Source organism: Sinohyriopsis cumingii, chromosome 8 (assembly GCF_028554795.1).
Source record: "Sinohyriopsis cumingii isolate HCF-2022 chromosome 8, ASM2855479v2, whole genome shotgun sequence".
Taxonomy (NCBI): domain Eukaryota; kingdom Metazoa; phylum Mollusca; class Bivalvia; order Unionida; family Unionidae; genus Sinohyriopsis; species Sinohyriopsis cumingii.
Window position 1 is genome coordinate 96254720 of NC_142968.1, and position 25940 is coordinate 96280659.

At 35.0% G+C, this 25940-nt stretch overlaps 1 protein-coding gene across 1 annotated transcript; it reads left to right on the plus strand.

Annotated features, from left to right (window-relative positions):
• Window positions 1-4298: 4298 nt before the first annotated feature.
• On the plus strand, window positions 4299-23022 carry LOC149794188 (U6 snRNA-associated Sm-like protein LSm7). The gene is made up of 4 exons (XM_089968293.1): window positions 4299-4457; window positions 7778-7880; window positions 14849-14920; window positions 22087-23022. Exons 1-4 carry the CDS (start codon window positions 4428-4430, stop codon window positions 22224-22226), a joined length of 345 nt encoding a protein of 114 aa, XP_089824419.1. The 5' UTR covers window positions 4299-4427; the 3' UTR covers window positions 22227-23022.
• The last annotated feature ends 2918 nt before the right edge of the window (window positions 23023-25940 follow it).

The following is a 25940-nucleotide window of genomic DNA, read 5'->3' on the forward strand; positions in this document are numbered from 1 at the left end:
CATATGTGACAATGTGTTGTTGTGATGTTTTTGCATTGGATTCCGTTTCTGTATCTATTTCAAGTTCTTCTCGATCTTGTTTTTTTTACAGGTGCATTGCCACCTTTTGTGACATGTCTTTCTAAATATTTTGAAGAATTCGGGAATGTTTGCGGCGTCTTGGTGGTTTATTCTATTATTTCTCCGGTGCATAAACCCGGGATTGCCTTATATGTGTCATATTTGATGTTGTGAGTTAATTCTTGTGTATTTTTCGAAACTCTCAAGAAAAACATCTAGAGGAATTTCTTTGGGGAATCTTGATACATATATATCAGTGTATTTACTTTGGATTAATGTTGTGATAGAAGGCGGTGGTGGGGGGGCACGTTGACCGTCCTATCGCAAAGGATTATGTTGCCATTGGGAAAGAGACGCTCTTTCTTTTTGGGATATACAATAAAAATTCCTCTGCCTATGTTTGATAGTGTATACATTTTGTTGGCGTAAATGCCTCTCGCAGCTGAAGCTGTTATGACTTCCATAGTGGAAGGTCGATCAGAGTTGTTAATTTCAGAAAATCTATGGCCTGCGCCCAAGGGTCGCGGTATGTCTTAAAAAGGCAGCCTTGTTCGATTTCTTCTTCTTCAGTTTGGAAGAAATGTTTGAGGAAAACCTCACCACTAACATTTGTATTTATATTTGTAGCCATTTTTGGGGTTTATAGCTCTAAAAAGGGCTTTGTGTATAAACTTAAAACCACGAATATGGCTAATTTATTTTTATGTACTGTGCTGTATCACTAATGTTGTATGCGTGATTGCATATTAAAATGGTATACCTGTTCTTTGGGTCCTCAAAGTTGACTGCCGCTGACTATTTCGTAAAGAGGTAAGCTTTCTGACAAGAAAGACTCGTCGTAGTGTAATTTGTTTACAGAGAATTTGCTGTATACGTATACTAGCTGTGACAGATATTCGCAGCTAGGTACTTAGGTTTTCGCTGCCGGCAATTTGCACATGCAGCATGCGTTGAGTTGTGATCAGTATTTCGAAATAACTAGAGCCAAAAAATATACCACCCTCGGGTGACGCTGTACGCGGCAACGAAACCCGAGTACATTTTTGATCACATATACATACTGACATAAATCATACACAATTCCGTGACAACGATTCATTGTCACTAGAACAGAGTACTGACAATGATGTAGTTAAGGACTATATCTTGATGGGTTTGAGTTAGTCTCTGAAACTTATTGGCAAAAATTCAGAAAATATAAAAAAGAAGCTGACCATACCTGACGAATTTGCATGGGAAAAAACACGACACTTGGATAGGTGGTGTTCTTCTAGAAAGGTTAATAAAGATTAAGAAAGTCTCAGACAACACATATTGGTTGAAGAGATTCTGAACTGTGTCCACTGTGACATTGTTAATCTTGACGAGCATAAGATCGAAACTTTGGAAAATGCTGCTCATGCCGCTGACAATTATGCTTTAGCTCATAAAGTTTCTTTCGTAAATAAGACTTTTACTCAACAGAAGTCTGTCAGAAAAGTATTTCAGCCTAATACAAGCCCTTCTAAAACTCCGACTTTCACAACTTCTAAAAATCAAGCTTCGATAAGCTTGAATCAAGATCATTGTCTCTTCCAAAGTGTACCTGTTGCAAGAAAAAAATGGCACGTTATTTATGTTTGCTACAAATTGAAATTTAGGCTTCAGAATCAAGACAGAGCTATTACGAATGCTCTTATTTCTAAGAGGTCAAGGTCACGGTCATGTATGTAAAGCAATACATTTGTTAGGTCTAACAAACCAGAGTCTGATTTTATTATGGAGAATTATGAGCCATTCATATTGAAGGGTTATATATCACTCTTGGGTGATTCGGCCAATCATATCTCTATTAAAATTTTAAGAGACACTGGAGCTTCTCAGAGTCTTTTATTGTCAGGTAATTTGCCTTTTTCTGAGAAGTCTTCTTCTAACGAGAGTGTTCTTATTCAGAGAGTAGAGTGCAGCTTTGTTAATGTTTCTCTCCATTGTGCAAATTTGTCATCAGACTTAGTCCCAGGACCAGTGACAGTCGGCACAACGTATGTTGTACACGTTGAAGGCATTCATTTATTACTAGGCAAGGACCTAGCTGGAGACTAGGTTGTGGTTAATCCACTTATAACTGACAAGCCTTGTTTAGATCAGAAAGTCGATCAGCAATTCAAGTCAAAAGTAAACTTTTGGTTTGACAGAACTTCAACGGTGAGAAGTTTTGAGTCTGGTAATAATGGGGTCCTGTCTCTCTTGCTCATTCTTCAAATTTTTTTCTGTTTAGATAGTATGGCCTTTACAAAGCTAAGAAGAAAATGAATGAGTACAATTATAATATTAGTGCTCCTGGGATGTAAATAAATTATAGGAGTACCAGTATATTAAAAGAGATAGCCAGGTTAAACATGCAATTGATTTAGTTGTATATGCCCCACTCAGTGAAGATGTAAGTGAAGGAATATCATCGGATTCTACTGATATTGGAGTAAAACTCCTAATAATCCGTTGAAGTTCAGAAATTATGAAAGATTTGGACCAGACACTTTCATATTTGCAAGAGCAAGAAAGAAATGAACTTAAACAGTTATTATTTGAATATAAACACTTATTTCCAAATGATCCTACAATAACAAACAAAATTGTCCATGACTTTAAAATTGTAAATTCCAAACCTGTGAAACAACACCAGTACAGGAAGTACCCTCTCAAACAGGTATATTTGAAAAAGAAAATTCAATATTTGATGGAGAATGGTTTTATAGATCCTAGTAAAAGTGACTGGAGATCACCATGCACACTTTTTCCTAAACCAGATAAACTTTCCGTATGTTTACTAATTATAGGAAGGTGAACAGTGTGACAAGAACAGATTAATTCATATTACCAAGAATCGATGACTGTATTAATAGGATCGGGAATGCCAAGCATGTCACCAAATTTGACCTTCTGAATAGATTTTGGCAAATTCCATTACCGGAAAGAGCATAAAAAATTTCGGTATTCGTGACTCCAGATGGACTTTACCAATACAAAGTAATGCCGTTCGGGATGAAAGGGTCGCCAAGTACATTTCAACGTATTCTGAATATAATTACATCTGGTCTTGACAAATGGGATGCTTACATCGATGACGTCATCATCTACAACGACACCTGGAAAGAACATTTAGCAAAAATTCGTAAATTCTTTGACAGACTCACTGATGCAAGTTTGACAATTAATTTATCTAAAAGTGAGTTCTGCCGTGCTAGTGTAACCTTTCTGGAACATTCTCGTGGGACATGGACAGGTTAAACCAATAGATGCTAAGGTCACGGCTATCTCTGAATTCCCTGTGCCTTTTAATAAAAAGCAACGAATGCGATTTTTAGGTATGACCAGATACTTTCGAAAATTTTGTTCCAATTTTTCTATACTTGCTGAACCTCTGACAAATTTATTGAGTAAGAAAAACAAGTTCCTTTGGACTGAAAAATGTTTGGAGGCTTTTGACATGTTAAAAGCCATACTTAAAAGCACGACAGTTCTTACAGCTCCAAATTTCAGCCAATCATATAAATTGTCTGTTGATGCAAGTGATGTTGGTATTGGAGCAGTTTTGATTCAAAGAAAAGAAAATTGTATTGATCATCCAATGGGCTATTTTTCTAAGAAATTAAATAAGTACCAAAACAATAATTCAACAATCGAGAAGGACATTGCAACATTTTGAAGTTTACCTTAGTTCAGCTCCTTCTATTGTGTTTAGTGACCACAACCCCCTTACTTTCGTCGGCAAGATGAAAAATAAAAATAAAAGACTACTAAGGTGGAGTTTGTTGTTACTGGAATGTGCTTTTGACGTCAAGCACATCAAATGAAAAGATAATTAATAGCTGACGCACTTGCCCGTGTATAACAATGTATTATTTCATGTCAATATGAACGATGACAGCTCTAAATTGAGGTTTAATATTTTGTAAACAAATTTTCTCTTCAAACGTAACGTAAGAAACGTGTGTTGTGATTTTTGTCATGTTGCATTGAAGTATCAAGATCAAGATCGATCGATCGATCAATCGATCGATCGAGAGATATCATATGCTTTCGCTTTAGCCGTGAGCAAAAAAAGAAAAATCACTTTACATTACAGTACTCTGTGCACAAAGAAATATTGCTATTTCACTTTACTTGAAGAGACAAGGGAAAAATAGTTATTAGCTCTTTTGTTGGTGTTGATCTTGTTCTTTGAACAATTGTTAATAAAGGGAAATTACTCTTGATTTGGTTCCCAGTGTGGATGTTTGACAGTGGTTCTCGCTGTGGACTTCCGGTTCTTGTTACTGCAGTGCATTGCAAGACATCGTTTCTTGAGTTAGTTTAGATCACACGTATCATTTGTGGAACCTTCAGCAATGTCGCAGATACAGAAACAGCAACAGCAGGTAACATGTCCTACTGGGCAATAAAATGGTAACGTTTTTTTTTTCTCTCTCTCCCTCTGTGGGGATGGGGTAACTTTGCAGACACGTTCGAAAAGACCAATACATTACACAAACATCTCGAGGGTACGTTTCACACTTGTTTGATGATAGCGTGTCTTACTAATCCATGTTTTGGCCCTCCTGCTTTATCACTTTTTTAGTACTTAGATATTGAAAGCTGGAACTAAAATTAAATAGAGTTTGGTAACTAATGTTTTTACCCAGACTGTCAATTGTGCGTTGCAGACTGCTGCAATATGCCTCGTGGATTTATTCAGTTTTATGGAGAAAATACTTACTCCACAGGAAAATAACCTAAGTCATAAGTGTTAATACAGTGACCATGGATTACTTGTGATATTTTTTAATAAAGTTCTAGATGTGTGTGTGTAGAGATAGGACAAAATGATTTTTCTGCTGTGGATTTTTAAACATGATGCATTCATTAAGATGGCTGCCAACACTCAATGATCAACTCGACTGCATTTCATCACTTGCCACCACTGTACTCTGTATTTGTTGTGACTACTACAGTTAATAGATGATATTGAAATAAAGCATACTAATAGACTAACTTTATAATGAATATTTTTTTATAATAAATATTTTTCATAATGGATTCATCTATGACATCAATGTCAACTTTCTCACACTCTTCTAACTCGGAACATTTTTCATTTGAAGGATTCTCTGATGTAGAGCTAGACGTTCTTGTTAAGGACTATTTAAAGGGTATCATCTGCAATATGAAACATTTAAATTCAACCAATTTCACAATAACATTTTTGACAACTGGATTTTTCCATCAGTTCCTGGAACAAATGAAAAAGGAATTCACTTTTGATTCGTCGCAGGCCAAGTTTACTATTACAAAACGTGTTGATGGACTAAAATGTGTACTTAGTTTTAATTATACAATTAATGTTTTTAGCTGAAAATCTTCAGTGTGTGTTTTAATATGTAATATTATAGTAAATATAGATTTTTTTTTCTTTTCATTTAAAGCAGGTACAGTGTGACCCCATTATAACACAGTAGTTGGGAGCCAAAGAACCTGACCGTGTTATAGACCGAACTGTGTTATAAGCAGCTATGTCAGTTAGCTGAAGAAAATGATGCATGTACCCCAAAAAATGGGGGGGGGGGGTAGGTAATAAATGTGGGTCGTAAAATACATATTTTGTTGGCACAGTTACTATCTAAAATTGATGCAAATTAAACGAGATATACACCTATAGTGAAAACAGAGAAGGCATATATATTTTACTTTATTTAGAGAACCATGAATTGGTACATATACGTGTACACTGTTTATATATACATGTCTGTTGTATAGCATGAATAGAGTATTAACACCGTGTACTCGCCCATGAATCTCGTCACATACATTGAATCCACAATACGAGGTAATTCCATTGAAAATATGCACACACACATATTTAAAATTTTCAGTCATTTTGTCTCAGGTCATATAGGTCTGAATTAAGTGGAAAAACATAGCACAGTCATGTAACGAATGATGAAACACATGATTCACTTTTCAGCACGTCCCAAGTCTTTAAAAGTTTGCGTTTTAAGCTGACGTTTGTAGCTTTCATATGCATACATTTTTTTTACCTGCAAACAGGAAACTTTCCTGGCACAGTTAACGTGTTCCAATCATGTTGGCAAATGTAAAAGTCCATCTAATTTCATTGCTTTAATTTAAGTTTGGTACTGACTTCCTTTGAAGAAAGGTTCTTTGTTTATATTGAAGATCGATCATAGTCAGCTTTCTTTGATGAAGGGTGCATGTGTTATTGAAGTCACCACTAAAGAACAGCTTTGGAGAACCAAACAAATGCCCAATTCTTATTGTAGCGGCAACATTAAATAATTTTATTGCATGATTGAGATGGATTATTTTAACATTTGCTTAATACGTTTCATAACAATTGGTGCTTCAAAGGTAATCTATTTCCTTTGAAATTTCAGCAGATTATTTTATCAGAGCACATTTTTAAAAAGGAATTGGCTGTTGTTGGGTCTTTTCTAGTTACTGTTCCTACCTGCCTATTGTTAAGTTGTATAGACCATCAGGTAGGATTTTTTTTTTTTTTTACATTTGTGGTAGCAGAATGCCTTCCATGCAGGTCTTAGAAATTTAACAAAGGATCAACAGACGATAGAGATGCAGGTGTTCAGGTCTGAAGACAGGGATTATTACAGAAAACTTGAGTGTTCAGAAGGATTTAATTCAGAGGGAAAAGAAGAATTTTTTTACTTGCCATTCACATACAAATGTCAGTCTGTCTAAATATATTAAAATTACTAGTGAGCAGCTACAAATCTGACTAAAGATAGATATACGAGATAAAGCCTCATTGGGTTGATCTCTGCTTCCAAAAATGTCTACAACAAAAAAGCAGAAATCTCGCAACATACAGTACTCATACTATATGTCAAGATAAGTGGATTATGATATAATAATGCACTGTTAGATGGTTTGTCATTGTGGACAAAGAATAACAAACGATAAATTTAAATGCATTTTTGTATCAAGTTTGCAGCTTCCCTTCATGGGGCCTCTGAATTTCTCCACTTTAAACCAATGGTTGTATATACAAGTTTAAACAGCCAACAATGTCGCCAATAAAAAGTAATTGCCAGATGGTATATTTTGCCGCCAATAAGGAGAAAAATCCAAGTTTGCAACATTGGCGAAGTCTTATGTGATCCCAGAATAAACTTTTTACATGTTATTTTTTGTCATTTTAAGAAGAAAAAAATATTTTTTCATGTACGAGAAAAATACCAGAGGTGGACAAATTTTATTGTTCAGCAGCAAAGGACAAAATTTGGAAAATGAAGGGGAAATTTTAAAACTTATTTCATTTGCCTAGAATTTGCATAGAATGTGAAGGAAAGAAATCAGCCTTTTTAGGGATATTAAAATAATTACGTGAAAATTTAAGTTTGATCAAGTGGAACCAGTTAAGGAAGTCTGGACTTTTGTCTGCACTTGCACTGATAAGTATATTCCTTGGTTGATCTTTTGTTGTTGTGTGGTTTAACACCATTTTTCAGCACACAATAGGCTAGCTTGATCTTTTGTATCGGAATACTGGTATTACACCCATCTTTTTCTTCACAATGCAAGGATGAACTAACTACAAGTTGTCTTACAAGTAAATACAAATATAGTTCAATGTCCATTTTCATATTGACTTGGTGTGACCCATTCTTTCATTGTGAAGTGAATTTACATGTCATGATGCTGATTAACTTCTTTTTTGGTCCAGATTGGAGATAAAGAAAAAGAGAAGAAGAAGAAGGAGACTATTCTAGATCTATCAAGATATCTGGACAAACCCATCCGAGTCAAATTCAGTGGTGGCAGAGAAAGTATGTATCACTTTGAGATCATTTACATGGTAGGTTTTGTGCAAATGTCTACCAGAGCACACATTTGAAACTAAATGTATGTGGAAATAAGTATTCCTTAAGAAACAATTTAGCATGGGCAATTCTCTAAAAGAAAACACTGTAGGAGAACAGTTCCCAAAAGAGACAGCAGTAATAGAATATGAGTAACTATTTGTCACATTACCTTTCCATAGCTTTGAGGAATTTAAAATGATCCAAAGTCTATAGCATTCAGTCTGTTATTGTATTACTGATTTACTGTACTAACCATATATTTTGGGACAACATATTTCTTGGGACATAAATTCATTCAATTTTTTCTGCACTGTATGTTCTGGGACACATCAGCTTTGTTTTTTTCTTAACTTGTGGCACACCTTTCAATCATTAGAAATTTACAGGTCAGAAAATGCACTCAAACCTAAATTTTATTTTAAAAAATATTAAACTGTGTACTTGAAATAAAACTCTTTAATCCACTGCAGCATCATTTCATTAACCCTTTACCTCATGCAAGCGTCTTTGGACGCCTCTACTCCATTCGCATGGAAGCGCCTTTTGATGCCTCTACTCCATTTGCATGGGAGCGTCTTTTGACACCTGCTGTAAACATCAGCCATTTTGAGCTGGTTTTCATAGCGCCACCTTTGGGAAAACCCTCCTATTAGATACTACATTCATTTCTGCGAATGACAGTTACATCTTGTCACATGGTCGCTGTTTATGCACTGGCCGATATCTGCTATTTAAAGTAACTTGGTCATTATCTCCACTCTCAAAATGGCGGTCGCGGATTTCATTCAGTACTTATGAAGTTTTCACGATTAGAATCACAACTATGAAAGATTCAATAACTTCGGTAAAGGCTCTGATATTGATGTAGGCAGCAATTAGTTTTTATAAATTATCAAATTCAGATGACTTAGTGATGTAGACGCAGATGAAAAAGATGTAAATTTCGAGTATGGAAAATGGCAGCTACGGTTGGTTATGTGGCTTCACTGACACGACAGTGAACAAGCAGTCTATATTCAGAGTTGTCCCCCTCTTATGAGGCCAGTCCTTTTGAAGCAGGAACATGGCCTTGTATTTAATATGTTCATTTAGAAATCATAGGTATATTCTAAGGTTATGGACTTATTAAGTTACTGTAATATAACTATTGTCTATGTTATTTTTTTAAAATTTTTTAATAATTATTAATCGTGGTGCATTGCCATCTTTTCAATAAGATCTGGGCAGAAGCATCTGACTAACTAAGCTGCTGTGTCCCTCAATTCCAATTTCACATTCACTGCTGTGGAGTGTACATTAATGATGTTTATTTGAATCTTTCTGGCCTCAAATTTCTCAGTAGTGATCCAAGAACTCACCCTCTTTTCATTTAATTGAATCACTTTTTCTTTACATTTCTAAACTGAGAATGTCTGATGACATTTTGCACTTTATGCAGCAAATTGTTCCTTCATTGGCATTTAGTATTTATCACATGAAATGCAAAATGTTTACAAAGGAAGTGAGCTTGTCACTTTTCTTCTTCAGCCTAATTCCCAGTTAAAAAAGTCTAATAAAGACTGCTCTGAGGCCTAAGTGGTTGGAGCGGAAAGCCATGGATGCAGGAGGTTCCAGGTTTGAACCCAGACCAAGTCATACCAAAGACTTATAAAAATGGTACTAGCAGCTGCCTCGCTAGGCAATGAGCATTAAGATAATGTGACTGGGTGGGACATAATGGTACATGTCTGCGGCATGATGCCCCAGCACTAAACATCATTACACCTCTCCCTCAATAACAAACACTATAAGTGAGGGCATTAGTTATCGTGGGACCTCCATAACAGTATGAAATGGTGCCATCCTCACTGGACATAGAGAAAACCATGAGGGGGAAACAAACTGGTTTGTGTAATGGCTGAATTCTTGTTTCAAAATTGCATTGGGAACATGTATCAATAAAGCACTTTTCTAACCAAATTATTGGTTTTTATGTAAAAGTGACCTTTATTTTCAAGATGCCCAACTGCATACATGCCAATCATTACGCCTTTTTTCACTAAATTACACCTTACCTGTAAATGTTTTCAGATTACGCTTTTTCAGTACATGTATATCCCCCTCCAAACAAAATTAATAATTTATTTTTTCAATTTTATTAACATCCCATTAATTCCACTGAGTGTATTCTAGAAAAGACAGTTTCTATGTAACTATGAGTATGCTTGTCCGTAGACTTACATGCACTTTCCTAACAGTATTATATTCTATTTATAGCAGCTGCCTTATTTCCAAGAAACCGGCTTGTTCTACTTTCAATCTTTTGACCTCTGTTTCTATTTGTAGCAGCTGTATGGCTTAGTTAGGAGAGAACAGGCTAGTTTTCTAACTTGTAATCTTTGCTCGTGGATTCTTTATTCAAATTCATATCTGGTCCAGAAACAGTCTCTAGGTATTTGTCGGATTTATTCTAGTCAGTGCATGTGTTAGAGCTAAAATGTTTTTCAAACAATTTCACAGATGGATTAGAAAAGACAAAAAATTGATTCAGAGATAAATACATGAATTACATTATACAGCATTCCATTCTAGGGCAGCTTCATGCCCTTGCAGGCTGTGTGGAAAGGATTTTAATATTGGTCTTGGTGGTAAAACAAAGAAACCTTGAATTAGCTCGTTTTACTAACTTCAGTACTAAGGTAACTTCTTTTTTTTTACAGCAGAACTCAGTATTTTACACAAATTTTATAAATGCATAGGTGTTATTTATCGAGTTCTTAATAGAACACGGACTATATTGGTCCTTTGTTCAAACGGATATTTCCTGATTCCAAAGTTGCAGAAAATATGCATGTGCAAGAACAAGATCACCTAATATTGTTAGGTGTTTAGCAGAAGATACTTCACTTAAAATTGCAGAAGCCATGAAAATTGGGCTGTTTAGTACTGCAACAGACAGGAGTAGTAATTATGATGACATAAAGTTGTACACAGTCTGTATAAGATACTTTGACAATGAAAAGGGCAAAGTCAGAGTGCTTTTCTTTCATTACGAGAATTAACAGATTCCACTGGAGAAAACAATTTTCTGTTTGCTTGATAATGTTAAATAATAAATGTAAGTTGCAGAACTGTATGGGGTTTTCAGCTGTTGCTGCATCAGTGATGACTTGAATTCATAAAGGAGTTGCATTCTATATTTACACAAATGTCTTCCTCATTTTTTTATATCAGGTTGTCTCTGTCATATGATGCACCTTGCTGCAGGAAAGGCTGTTGATAAATTTGAAGGAGAACTCCTAAAGTATCGAGTTGGCACTCTATCTGACGATGTACTTCATGCAGACAGAGTTGATTTTTTTTCTTCTTCTTATTTCCCAGCTAAAAGACCCAATAACTAGAAGATATAAATTTCCTTTTCTTTGTCAGGTTATAAAATGAATATTGGTTCTTTACCGTTTTAATGCAGACTGTGAGAGATTGTTTAGCATTGCTAACAAAAGTAAAACTGAATTCAGATCCAGGCTCTGTAACCCTGCACTTAGTGCTCTGCTGGTGTGCAAAACATTTATAGTCTCAGCTGTAGTGCAGTTTGAGAGTGTGTTGCTTTTTAAAGCTTGAAGTGTTATATATGAAAACTTGACGCAGAAATTGATTATAAAAGTCCAGAGGGATAAATAAATCATTTTGTACATATGCTCATTGAATTTCCATCATGTTATATATCGTTTTGTCCACTTGGATTACACTTTTTCCTTGCCAGGGATTGGCATGTATGCAACCGCTGAAAGATCATTAACATTATTCCAACTGGTTTCAACAACCATACATGCAAAAACATTGTATATTACATCATTGCTTTATTTTGTTGTTGAGTAGTCTGGTTCCCTGACCCGTATGCTCCCTGCTTAGCTCTCTACTCTTGTGGAATGTAACATAAGGATCATACTAATCAGGGAACCAGACTAGTTATTGATTCAAATTCAAACTCAAACAAGATTCATTTTATTTATATAAAAAAAGACCTCAGCAATCCTGGAACAATTAGTTTATGAGACAACCATCATCATCGAAAGTCAATGTTTTAAAAGTGTTCTATTAGTAAAATATTGTTGCAGTGATTTCATTGCAAGTAATAATAAAAGTTCTCATCCACGAGGAAATCTCAAGAGTGCCAATGTAGTAATTACAAATTAACTACAAACTGCAACTAGCTTCTCATTAATAAAACGTGTCTGTGAAACAGAATTTTATTTCACCAAGTGCTCATTTTGCTTGGTTGTCTTGCTATCGTTGATCACAGTTGTGAATGAGTATTCTCATTATTAGTTTTCAGGGCATGAGTTAATGAGGGAGTGGTGTATATGCTTGCAACACTGCAGACATCATGGCAATATGACTAACAGAGGTCTCACTAAGATTTTAAAACTTGGAGCCTAGTACTCCTATTTTGGTAAATATAGGAGGCTGCCAGCAAAAGTTGCAGTCCCCTCTCAGAAATATATATGCAGTCCTGAAGTGGCTATATGTCCAGATGTGAAGAGCCAATGGTTGCCATTGAGTTTAATTTTCGAAATTCTTTATACCACTGATGTATAGTTCTTGTTTGTCCATCAAAGTGAGACTAAATTTTGTCAATCCAAGAAAAATTATTCCAAAAACTAAGCCAGGCATCACAGATTTTCTTACACCTGGCTACTGTTCCATCCAAAACTGTCAGTTCTTGCAACTTGAATTATCTTCTGAATCTCATTACAATCTTCATTAATTTGCCATTTAACCCCAAAATACGTATCCAACTTTGCAAACAGTATTTTAAAAAATACTTACAAAAATATAAGTCTTAGCGCATCTTGATTTTGAAGTCATGTGTACAACTTTTTTGGCTATACTCAGAAACAAACACAGTAATGAAAGCTGAAGTTGTTCATCTGATGTACTCTTATAACTACATGTACATGAGTCTATCTGCCTCTAAATTCAGTTATTGTAAAAATCAGCACATTTCCCACCACTCAGCAGCTAGTTGAAGTTTTTGAACATTTTGCTGCCCAGCTGTTGCATCATGTTCTTTTGATGTACTCTTATAATGATAACATGCACATCTGGTTGTCTTTCACCCACTGAATTATGTCATTGTAAATATCAGCACAGCTAAAATGATGAATTGATCAGCAGGTGGTTGAAACAGGACTGGCAAGCCTTTGAATTTGCCCCTCCCCCCATATATAAGGAGGACTCCTACATAAGTGATTTTATGCATCCCCGATATAAAGTTAGCATCCCAATATGCGTGATAAAGTGTTTCTGAGACCTCTGACTAAAATTGTTAAAAATCCAAATCATACACACAGTCATAATCTGAGAGAGGAAAGTCTCAAAAGTTAAGTCTAAGATATCAGTTTACTATCTGGCCACCAAATGTCATACTGAAGATCAGAACAATACTGTGCTTCACGGTGATTAGCTTTTGTCATTTTGATAATTATCAGTGGTAATTATAGCTAGCCAGTATTTATCAAGGTGACAAAACCTAAGATCTGAGGAATACACCATAGTTAAGATCATTGGATTACTTAACTCTTTGTATGGATTAAAGTTACATGATAGAACAAATATCAATGTGTTGGGTTGAAAAATCAACAAATAGTTCTGAGATTTGTCATCAGCCATTATCTGGTTGCCCACGAGGGTAAAATTGACAGTTTCTGCACTAATATGACAGCTGCTGGCTGCATTAAAGGGGTGGCCATCATCTGAGGGGTACTTCTGAACACAAGCTCATCGGTGCCATGGGATTCTGACCATATAAAGAGGGTGGCTGGTGGTTAGTTGGGGTGCTTTTAAGAGGGTTTCTTATTTTGACTACAGTATGTCAGGGGACTTGACTTGGGTCTTAACATGGGGGGGGGGATGAATTAGACTTCACCTGGTAATGTCGTTTCAATTCTGCCTTCTTGTTATCTTTCCTGTTTTTCATTGGTTGTTTTCTGTTTAATATATGCTGTTAAATCTAGTTAAGAAATGTAAATAAAAAGACTTTTAATAAAGGTTGTTCATGTACATTGTTTTGTCATTGATCACTGTATTGTGATATTTTGTTCCCAGCTTGTTGCTTTACATTGAAAGGTTTAAACATTAAATTGGGCCTGTCTACCCATCCTTTTATGTCTACCCATGGGTCCCACTTTAATTTCCACACAGTAACTCCCATAATTTTAATTTGATTTCATCCAAATTTTGCATGCTGTTAGGTACTGGTGAGACCTTGTCTGAATTCAGTAATCAACTTTCTGCATTATTGACTGTCAGATCCTGTTACCTTTGTTTAATTACAGTAACTCCTTTTATTTTTATTATTGGAATCGACATAAATCTGGTATACAGCTAAGATTAGTTTGAATGTCATCCTTCTGCATCAGTTAGCAAAGCCTTGCTTATCAGACCCATCCACTTTCATTCCCATGATTATTTTGAATTTCAACCAAATTTGGAATTTGCTTGTTTCTTGACCAGGTTATTGACCAGAAGAGCTTATGGGATGGTCAGTTGTCCAGCTGTTATCAGAGCTTTTCTTAAACTATTTGAATGATTGCTATCAAGTGGTATTTGGCCCTAAATGAAAATGGTGTGCAGAGAGCAAAATATGACTGCCACAGAATCTCATCATGAAAATTCATTTGTTTAGCCTCCTGAATGGATGGTCATATTGACATGGAGTTTTCACCAAAAGACTTATAATAACTAATAATTGGTTTTAAATGAAAAATGGTATCAGTCTTACACCTAATTGATTTACTACATAGGCCAAGAATATAATAGGTGGTTTCAGTAGTCTGCATTGTTTTAAAAAAGAAGCATTCTTATCTTTGACATTCTTATCGTCAATTAAGTTATATAACTTTTCATGTAGATAACTTTTCAGAACTGAATCTCATTTTTCATTTTCACAGCCAGCGGAGTATTGAAAGGTTTTGACCCTTTGTTGAATCTTGTACTGGATGGTACAGTAGAATATTTAAGAGGTAAGAGCTCCTATGGAAATAATTTGTAAACAATTTATGAAAATATTAGTTAGACATATAATATCAACATTATATATATATATATATATCGGGTACCTGAGTGATAAAAAATCCACTTGCCTTTACCAGTCACTGTGATCTCACCACTGTCCATGTGGATTTGAGTCTTGGACTTAGCCAGTGTGGGATTGGATCAAGCTTGGATAAGTGGTTCTTGCTGGGGTTTCCTGCACCAGTTACACTGGCCACACCATGGCATTAACTCCCCTAAAAAAGCAACTATACATTTTATGTGTGTGTGTGTATATAGTCTTCCTCTTATAAGGCCACTTCTGTTGCAGCAGGGAAGTGGCCTTTCTAGAGGGGGATGACTAATGCAAATAGTAAATACATATGAAGAAAGTCACAAATACATTTGATTCGAAAACATTTAATATTTTCATTAAAAAATTACATGCATGTTGTGAAATAAATGTAAAACAAAATGTTTCATTATTTTCAAAAGAATGTTATGAATAACCATTTATATAGTTCTAAAACTGTCTTTTTAATTATGTTTCAGATCACATCATCTGTCACTTTGTTGGTAACAGTCTAAAAACAAAAACAGTCTCATCACAATCAAAATTGTCCTTGCTGTCATATCCCCTGGATATATCGTTTAGTCTTTTGTTCCAGTCTTCGACAACTTCATTATTATCATCAGCTGATTCACCACTAAGGACAGAACACTTATTATTGAGTCGGAATTGAAATCTGTGCAACCATCCGTCATTTGCGGTAAAGTTGTCATATCCCATTTCAACTGACAAAACTGTTGTTTTTTCTTGGATCATTCGACCGGTGTGTGGATTATTTTGGCATGCACAGTGCAAAACCATTCAAAAACCTTTTCAATCAGATCAGGATATAAACATCTCCTGGCTCAAACAATTTACTTTCTCTGTCCATTCCATCTTCCCACTTCTGCAGAATTGCTCACTTATCTTTCACGATATTGTTTATCTGAGTCTTTCCGACTTCAGTTTTCTGCAAGGATTCTTGACCCCTCCCCCTTTTTCTGTCAGTTGAATTACTTTCACTTTCTCTTCTATACTGAGAATTTTTCTTTTTCTCAGTGTTGATCTTTTTGCAGTAAGTTATTCAGTTGCCAACTACAAGACTGATTAAACAACTTTTTATGCATTTAAACAAATTGCCATGTGTTTTTAAAGGAAGTGATCTTGTCACGTGATTCATAAGTCATAGTCTGGTACCCTATTGTTATTATACATTTTTTTACACTAAGTGAGAGATGTTGTTGTTGTGTAGGGTTTAAATGCCATTTTTCAGCACATGATAGACTATATATGGCAGCCAGTATTAATGGTGGAGGAAGAACCAGAGAAAACCCCGAAAAGAACCACCGACCTACGAGAAGCTACTGGCAAGCTTTCTCACATACCCACATTATTCAAATCTGAGACTCGAACCCATGCAGACAGGTGAGATGGCAGTGATCCATAACAGAGAGCTCTTTAGACCACTCGGCCCCCACACACACACACACACTAAGTGAGAGAAGCCAAAATGGCTTCCTTATTTTCCATTAACATCCCACAGATTTGACCTTGTGGCCAGTATGATTTGTAATCTTTACAGTTATTGTCAGTAATAATAGCCACTAGTTATCAAAGTGAACAAGCTCATCATCTTACTAAGGGAAGCCATAAAGGCTATCAAACCATTTTCCTGCTGATTTGTGTATTGTACATCGATACTGCCACTTCTCAGCTATTACTACTGTTCAATAATTGTAATTTTAACAGTTATCAGAGTGACTAAACCGGACATCTTGTGATAACACAGCAGTATGGCTAATTGGATTACATGTACTTAATCTTTTGTATCGATTAAAATGTGAGTCTTTCTCTGCTTTATGGAATAAATGTGGCTTCTTGTGAGGCGTAAATGAAATTATAATAATATTAACCTTAGTGGTACATGTACTTTTGTCAACACCTTTTTCACTAATGAAAACCTGACATGGGGAAACAGAAATCAGATTACTTAAGACAAGTTATGAACAAAATACTGGTTCTGGATGCATATTCAAATAAAATACGGCCACTTATGAGGGGTACATTTTATATTATTGTACTAATATGCTGGTCGCGTTAGCTGGGTGGCCTTTCGTGAGGGGTACTTCTGAACACAAACTCATCTGTGCCAATGGATTCTGGCTGTAAGGAGCGGGTGGCTGCTGTTTGGGTGGGGGGCATTCAAGAGGCGGACTACTGTATAACAAAATGGATCAAAGTGATTTTTCAATTTTATTTTGGAGACGACAATTTTCTGAAATAAATCATTCTCTATAGCTCTCAGTAAATTTCCTCACCTCATTTCAGATATAATTCTGAGGATTCCCATCTTTCAGACATAGATGATATCAGTGAAAATATTTTTAGCTATCTCGTGTCAACATTGAATCGCAGTTTTAATGTTTCAGAATTGGTAAACAGAATGAAATTGGTAGCAGTTGATTTATCAATGTACTGAGAGTATACAGATGTATATTTTATTCATGCATATCTTTGAAGCTTGTTTACAAAATTCAGAATTTTATCATATACTGCCCAATTTTCCAACATTTGCTTAAATAGTGCCAGCTCGTTTATTTGTGTGGGTCTGACTTTTTTTAAATTTAGTAAGTAGTTTCTTTAGGTATTTTTCCAGTCCTAATTTGGTTTTATACATGCTATAATACTCACATTTATGCGAGTTGTTAAGATCACTTTGCTAGTTTTGTATTGTTGAATTCTTAATTCTTGACAAAAATAGTGCATAAAATTGTTTTTCGTCTCTAACATCTTGATTTAGCCAAATGTACCCAAAACCAAAACGAAATAACGTCATTAATTTTTTTGTAGCCCATGTGACACGGTAAGTTTTATGTAATCTTTTTGACATTAAATAACGTTGTTGTGGGTCTTGAGTTGAAGGCATTCTTATGACCTTCAACCATTATTTAATGCAGCTTGAAAAAAGATGAGGTACAAGGTGGGTCTCTTCTGCACTTTCGACTTACGAACACCTAAATGCTGTTTGCAAAAATGATTGCACAATTTCAATATCTCTACTATGATTATATCTTTGTCTGTATGAAAATTTGGTGACTTAAGTATCAGTCATTAAACATGAAATACTCTTTACAAAGCCTTTCATTACACCAGCTTTGCGCACAAAAATGGTTACACCTCCCAAATTCCTACCTTTACCCACCATTTTACGAACACAACTCTAAGTGATATAATCTTCAAGAAAATTGTCAAATTCTTATAACGATTTTCCCCAAGTTTCATATGAACCAAAGATATCAAATTGTTTACAATAATGAAGAAAAGAACTCTGGTGTTCATACTTTGTTAAGCCCTCTATATTCCAGGAAAGAATGCTTAGGTGAGCATATGTGTGATGGCTATTCTGTAAAACATATGTGCCTGCAACCTGCGTGGTTTGTAGGATTCATTCCAATGAAAAAGGGATGTCTCCTGTGCTGAGATTCCCTTCTGTCATTTCTGTAGTATTCCAATAAGAGGCATTTCTTGCATAACCCCATCGCATACTTCCCACATAAGTTACTTGAGTATAAGATTGTGATGCATCATTCTGTCTTAAAGAGGTGCGTTTTTTAGCTGGTTTAACCTACTCACTGCTCCAGTCATACATGTCCACTTGTCCCATCATGCGCTTGTCTAAATCGAGTCATAAAATCATACAGTGCTTTCCTTTCGTCTCTCATACGCTTTGTGAAATTGTCAATACCCAAAGCTATCATTGCGCTTAAGATATTCTCATGCTTTCTTAAGCACTTGTCTTTGTACTTGCTGAACTAACTGCTAATTGGTCTGGTAGAACTTGTTTCACTGTCGCTCATGTTATTGTTAGCTAGCCTGTGTGCTCGCTCTATCACTACAGAATATGAATTAACTTTATGGAGTGTCTTTATGGAGATCGTGAATTTTGCATTCAGTAATATCCCACTTTTTGCAACGGGCACCTTCACTTCCATGAAACAATAAATTATTTGTCTGTGACACTGATTCTAAATTAACCAATCTTTTCTCAAGATTAACAGACTTATTAGACAATATCTTGTTCAGTTCCCTAAGATCAAGGGTATCAGTTCGAGGTTCACCTGCTATGGTCTGCATTTTCACACTAAGTTCTAAATATCATACATCCAGAGATATAAGGAGTTCCTGATGTTTATCTTTCAAGACTTGACCAGTATGAGTATCTGTACGTGGATTAGAGGATGAACGGATCACCTGAACTTGTCCAGATTTGTCCACAGTGAAAGTATGTTGGCTTCTTGGGTTACCCTTCCTCTGCCACGGATTTACCTCAACTGACCCCGAAACAATAAGCAAAACACTGTGTGCCAGCATGATTCTTAAAGTTAGACTAATGGCATTTATATTAACAGACATAGAAGGTGCTCTTAATTTTGCCTTTGAATAAGTTTCAAATGAACAGATTCTCTCCATACTTTGATACTTATCTCTTATCAGATCTCAGAGCTCAAACAAACACATTGAGCACTTGAATTCATCAGGTGGCATTATGATGACAGTAAACAGCTATTTGATTGGCTAAAATAATGCTACCAGTTCAATGAGTACAAATCAAAACACCTGTCAAGATATATGACTCATAATCAAAGGGAGTTGATGTAATCAACAATACTAATCTTGTCAGCTATTTATGTCCTTATGTATGATTACCTCCTTAAAACTATCCTTAATTTTTGAGTGGTAAAATTTTACAATAGATCCCTATCAACTTGGATAATGTCATGATCCACATGTGAATTGAACATGTCACCAGCTGCCCTTTGCTCAATGCAATTTGCATGCAGTGTCACCATTTGATGTGTTCAGGGCTGATGAAAGTGTGAAAATCATGATTAAATTGAAAAAGAATGAAATCAATCCTTTACACTCATGTACAAACCATCTTCAACACAATCAATCCATGATGAATGGATAATTTTGACTTATGCCAAAACGTGTTTATAGCCTTTATTAAAATTTAAGAATACTGGACTTGTTTAATTTAACAGTTTACAGATTATTTAGCCAACAAGCAGACATTTGTGTATACCAGCCAGCTTGGTTGACATAATGTTGATTCAGTACTTTTGTCCAAAAATCAGTGAGTATATAAGCTTCAATAAAGTGTGTGTGTTAGTGTACAAGTAGTGTTTCATTAGTGTACAAGTAGTGTTTCATTAGTGTACAAGTGGTGTTTCATTAGTAAGCGTGCTTCAAACAATAGGTTTAATATTGTACAGTCATGTTGTTCATTGGGATTTAGCATGCATATAGATACAAGATATACCTTAAAGAGGGCATACATTTTTGGACAAAGTGAGTGAGCAAGCTGTAATTTATGGCATTAGTTGTTTCTTCTTTATTGTTAGAAATAAAATCTAGAACAGTTGAGATTGAAACTAAATTATCACAGAGGAAGAAGATATCAGTCTTGGAATCCTGTCATTATTATTCATTTCAGAAATAAATTTAATTCTGTCTAATTGTGGACAATTATCAGACTCAAGCTCTGAATTGCTGGGCTGTAATTAAATATGATGATTCAAGTCAGATGGTTTATATAAAATATAAATAACACCTGTCCCAAACCAAATGTTTGGTGCTAATTGTTTTCAATATTTTATAATGGTACTGACACTGACTACTGCCTTGATTTCTGTAGAATATCCACTGAAGTGGAATCTCTGCTTGGAACAGTCCATTTAATTTTCTCTTGGTTAGTGGGATGCATGGATGTTTGTTGAAATGCTTGAAAACAGTCGTCTTGTCCTGATTTGTAGGGAAAAAAACTTATTTTATCTATGATTTTACTTGCATGGAAAAAGTACCTGGTTAGAAAGTGAAACCTATCCATCCCTAAAAATTGGTCATGAACACAAACTGTTGTTGACATATACTGCCATTGCTGTTTAAGGACCAAGCTCATCGTTGATATTTCAGTGAACATTCAGTGTTTTCCTTTGTTATCTTAGTTTTAAATTGCAGTGGATTGTCATTTGGAGTTTGTACATGTCAGTAGTTTACTTTTCCTTCATAACAGTGAAACAAATTATGCCTGAAACATTTGCCTTTCATCAAGTCAGTGCATAAATTAGTTCATATTTCTCTAAAATTAAAGTGGGATATGTTCTTAACTGAATTGGGAATGCACTTGAATTTTTTACATCAATAATAACTGCAAATAGAAGAGTGCATGAAAACAGATGAATAATTTCTAAACATATGTGTATTGAATACACAAGAATCTTTTGAAAACATGATTCTTCACTTGGTAACCACTTGTAAATCACTCAGATGTCAGTCTTTCCATTGGTGGTTTTTATGCATTGGCTGTTCAAATGTTAATCACTAATGTCTTCCTGCTTCTTTCATGGTGGAGTTGCACAACATTTTTGTGCCAAGTTGCAATGGTGTTTTGTAGGTATTGCTTCCTCAGTGCAGAGCGAGCATGGAGGGGTTACCTCAGTATGTGGACAAACTAAATATTACATGAGCTGTTCTGTATTTGAATGTGTAGGGACGACCTCATTAGATTTTACAACAATACTTTTATATTTTTAATGTTGTGAACTTAAGGACATTTTGGACCTACACCTGACAGAAGAATTAAACAAAAACCTTTAGACAGGCAACAGAAATTGGATGGCATATTTTATACATACGTAGATGACCCTGATAGATTTTTAAGCCATTAAAAATTTTAAAGATGCATCCTATTCTCCATGCATTTATTTGGGACTTAAGACTTTTTTGTCTGCAATGAGACATGTCTTTTACAAGCACATGTCTAGTTTTCTCTAATTTAACTGTTTATTTTCAACTCTAATGAATGCCCATAGGAATTTTGACATTGTGCTGTTGTATATTTGTTGTGTCTTGGTTGCATATAAGGTAGCAAGAATATTTGCAACAGTAGGAGGGTTAGTATCATCAATAATACTTAGATTCTGTGTTAAGTTTCTGTACGGAAGTCTAATGAAGCCATGTACAGAAAGTTATACCATTATGTGGTTTGTTGCCAAGACAATTTTGTGTACAACCCGTGTCTTTATGGCTCTTTTGTATTTGCAGATCCAGACGATCCATACAGGTTAACAGATGACACAAGGCACTTAGGACTTGTAGTGTGTCGAGGGACATCCGTTGTATTGATCTGTCCTGCAGATGGCATGGAGGCAATAGCTAACCCTTTTGTACAGCAAGAAGGCTGACACATTTATGTCTCCTAATTATATTTTTTGCACCAGTTGTTATGACAAGAACCTGATGATAGCTCCTTGTGTATTTGATCAGCTTCTCATCAATTATTTCATTGACTGCAACCATTTTTTGAAAATGTCTTTTTTTGTTTCTTTCTCAAATTTGCATTTTGGTACATGTTTTCCATTGAAAAACTAGTAACTAATACATTAGTAATGTCATATAACCTGCCCTGTATATAACTTATTCTGTCACTGTGTTTTATTCTAGTTTTTTCAAAATTTTGAAATGTCATCACCCCTCGTTTTGACTGTTGAGATTGACAAATTATCATAGCAAACTTTTATGGAACAGTTTGCTTACACTGACTTTGCAACCTCTCTTAAGCAGCTACCAATGAAATGTTAATCTTTTGTCTGGATAAGGGAGATAGCTGCTTAAGTGAGGTGGAAGTTGTCAGTAAAATAAAGAAACATCAGTCCACAGCCAGATATTTGCTTAAAGGAGGTTGGTTGTACACTATTTGTTTACACAGCATAGATATAAAGATGTTCAAGTTTGCCAGCCTGTAGTGCTGTTGTAAAATGTGAGTCAATAATGAGAACTTTTTGAGAAGACAAATGTGCATATTGTTGACAGATGACAAGTTTAATTGCATATTATTTAAAGTCCTAATGTAGGTACATGATTTGTCCTGCATTTTTATACATAACTGAATATACATTCTGTAATTTCAATGCCATGATGTTACAGTTATGAGAAAGATCACATTAAATGAACATTTTGTCAATAAATCATCAAAACATATCCAAAGTTATTTTCCTTTCAAGGTTTAAGTTTTGAATTACGTGTTCTTTTTCTTGCATTAAAGATCAATACTACTTGCACAGTAACATAAGCTGTCAATGCGTAGAAGATGCCTTTTGTTTCTTTGACACAACTCATTTTAAGGAATATTGAATATTTCTTTGAAAGTATGTTAGAGTAACATCTTTGTAATGGCTGTTGTGAGCAAAAAGGCCTAGAAATAACTTATGAGAAATGTTCAAAAGTGCCTGTTTATTTCTGTACCAATACCATAAATTGTATCTGGGATCAAACTCAGGGATATCATCCTATAAATAATTTCATGTTTTCACATATGGCACATTTGGCAACTTGTCGTGAATATAGTGGTATGGGAAGGGATGGTTATCACAGGTCCAGCAATTTGAAAATGAGTATCAGTTATGTTTGTTGGAGTTAATATTGTGTGTCTAGTATGTCATTGGCATTGTTTTGATTGTTGAACCAGTCTGTAGTCTTAAGAAATCAGTTTAGTGTATAGGTTGACCTCAGGTGAAGGAATTGAAAAGTGGAGAATGGTCAGACAAAAATTTATTTTATTGCAATAAGCCACACATAACTTTGAATTTGATGAAGAGGAAGTTCCAAGGAATGTCTTATTAATTTAAGCATACTACACCCTCGATAACTGGCACACATGCGGATCCAAATACATCGACTTCACTATAAACCAATAAAGGGATCGACATAAAGGCAAAAGACGGGTGTGTGGGTTGGCAGGTTATAGTATTGAATACTTAATTTATAATCATGCTGAGATTAACTGTGAATAAATATCTCTTCATAACAGAGTACTTTGTTTATTTTTTCCTCGTAGAGCAACATTAATTTCAGGATATATTACAGTATATTGAGGAGATATCAAAAACATTATTCCACATGGTTTCCATTCGCTTAACATGAGTACCACTTCACACATAGTGTACTAAGTCACTAATTTGTGTGTTGAACTGGATACATTCTATTTTTATTTTAGTTTTATTCAAATTAGACAGGTTTTTTTTTAATACGAAAGATCGACACTCTTTTCGAGAAACATTGTCAAACGAACGAATGATAAACAGATAGATGGATTTGATTGTGGTAGAAGTAAAATGGAAAAAATATCACAAGGGTCAGTCATTACCAGCATGAATTTAATGGGTCTACAAATTTAAAAGAACGTAAATTTGAACATGATAATACTTGCCGTTTATGACAAGCTTGACAAATATAACTTCACATTTTGAAAAGAAACCAGTTAATTTTTTTGTGTTACTCCTTGATTTCTCTGCCACTGAGCAAAATCCCACAGATTTCTCAACTGTATGATCTTTACATAGTCAAAATTTTGGGTCTCCAGCCACCGTATAAAAATGCGAAACCATTTTGATTAGTCAAATAAAATGAATTTTGATCACTGTTGTGACCACCAGAACTTTGCCTTTGAATTGTTCTTTGTACCTTCCTTGCTTGATATGATAAAAAAAAGACATATTCAAAGTGATAAAACAACACAGGTCTCTTTTAATTAACTTTTTAATGCAACAAACACTTCCCCAAGTTGTTGATCAAAACAAAGCCAGCATGTAATTAGGTTCTCACAGAAGTACTCACAGGTTTCAGTGGGATGGTCGATTGACTCTTTTCATGTTTTCATAGAACAGAATATATTGCGATTATAATGTTTACACTGAAACAGAATTAAAGAATTAGAACGTGACTTTCTCATAGCAAGACATTTAGCTGGTGTTTATTTCATTCTCTGTTGTCACCTGTTAGCATTTACCAGAAGTTTTCATTGATCACTGTTTCACCAGACTGTTTATTTACAGTGTATTGACAACTATTTATCGTTAAAAAAATGTTTACATAATGTATGATATCTTATTTAGCACCTGTGAATTTCACATTATGGATTCTATCTTTATGGGCATTAATCACCATTTTCAATGATAAAACAAACGATATATCAAGGTTTAATTTACTAATTCTTATCGTAATTTTTTCATGTTCAGCATATTTTAAAGATATTTAAAATATATTTTCTTTGGAAAAAATTGTGTGCCACGCCAGACACTGCGTTATAAGCAGTATCGCGAGTTATTGAGGGAGTTGTGTAATTTGCTTTTTGTTCAATATTTGGAAACCTATCTTGACCCCAAAGTCTCCAGTGGCAATCAGACTTCTAGGACGGTGATTTATGTCAACATTAGCAGTTGAAAATATAGTCATGTTTTCTTCTGATTTCTACCTTACAGCTGCCAAGAGTAACTAGTGTTACAGTAACATTCAAAGTGGTATCATTTTTTGATGTAATAGATAGAAATTAGCCATTAGCAACGTGAATGAATGGAACGTTTTTAATTTGAAAAGAATATTTTAAGAGAAATAGTGGAATTATGACAGAAAATACTGTTTAACAAATGATTATGGATAATGACTAAAGTTGAATAGTCTGAGCTGGAATAGAAAATTTCTTAGTGCAGCCCATTTTCAGAGATGCTGCCACTGTGCATGAATCAAGCATAATTTATCCAATTTTCACTCATGTAGAGCAGTGATGTACAAGAACTCCAACAGATTTGTATAAAGGTTTGCAAATAAAAATGTACTCTGCACAGCACAGTTTTTATTTAACTGTTAACCCTTAAAGTGCTGTTTGCAACCGAAGTTATGCTACCGGTACAGGTCTCTTAACCTTATCTTTTTTTCAGTTAGGTCACACATCTGCATGCTTTAGCTTGACATGAATGGTTGTTAAACTAAACTTGATTGGTACATTGGGACCTGGAACAAGAATTGTCATAGTTTGAACCTTACATTAATTAAGGACATTTTATAAATGCTTGTTTATAATGCAGGCTACCTAGAAAGCCCAAAATGGATGACTCTCAACA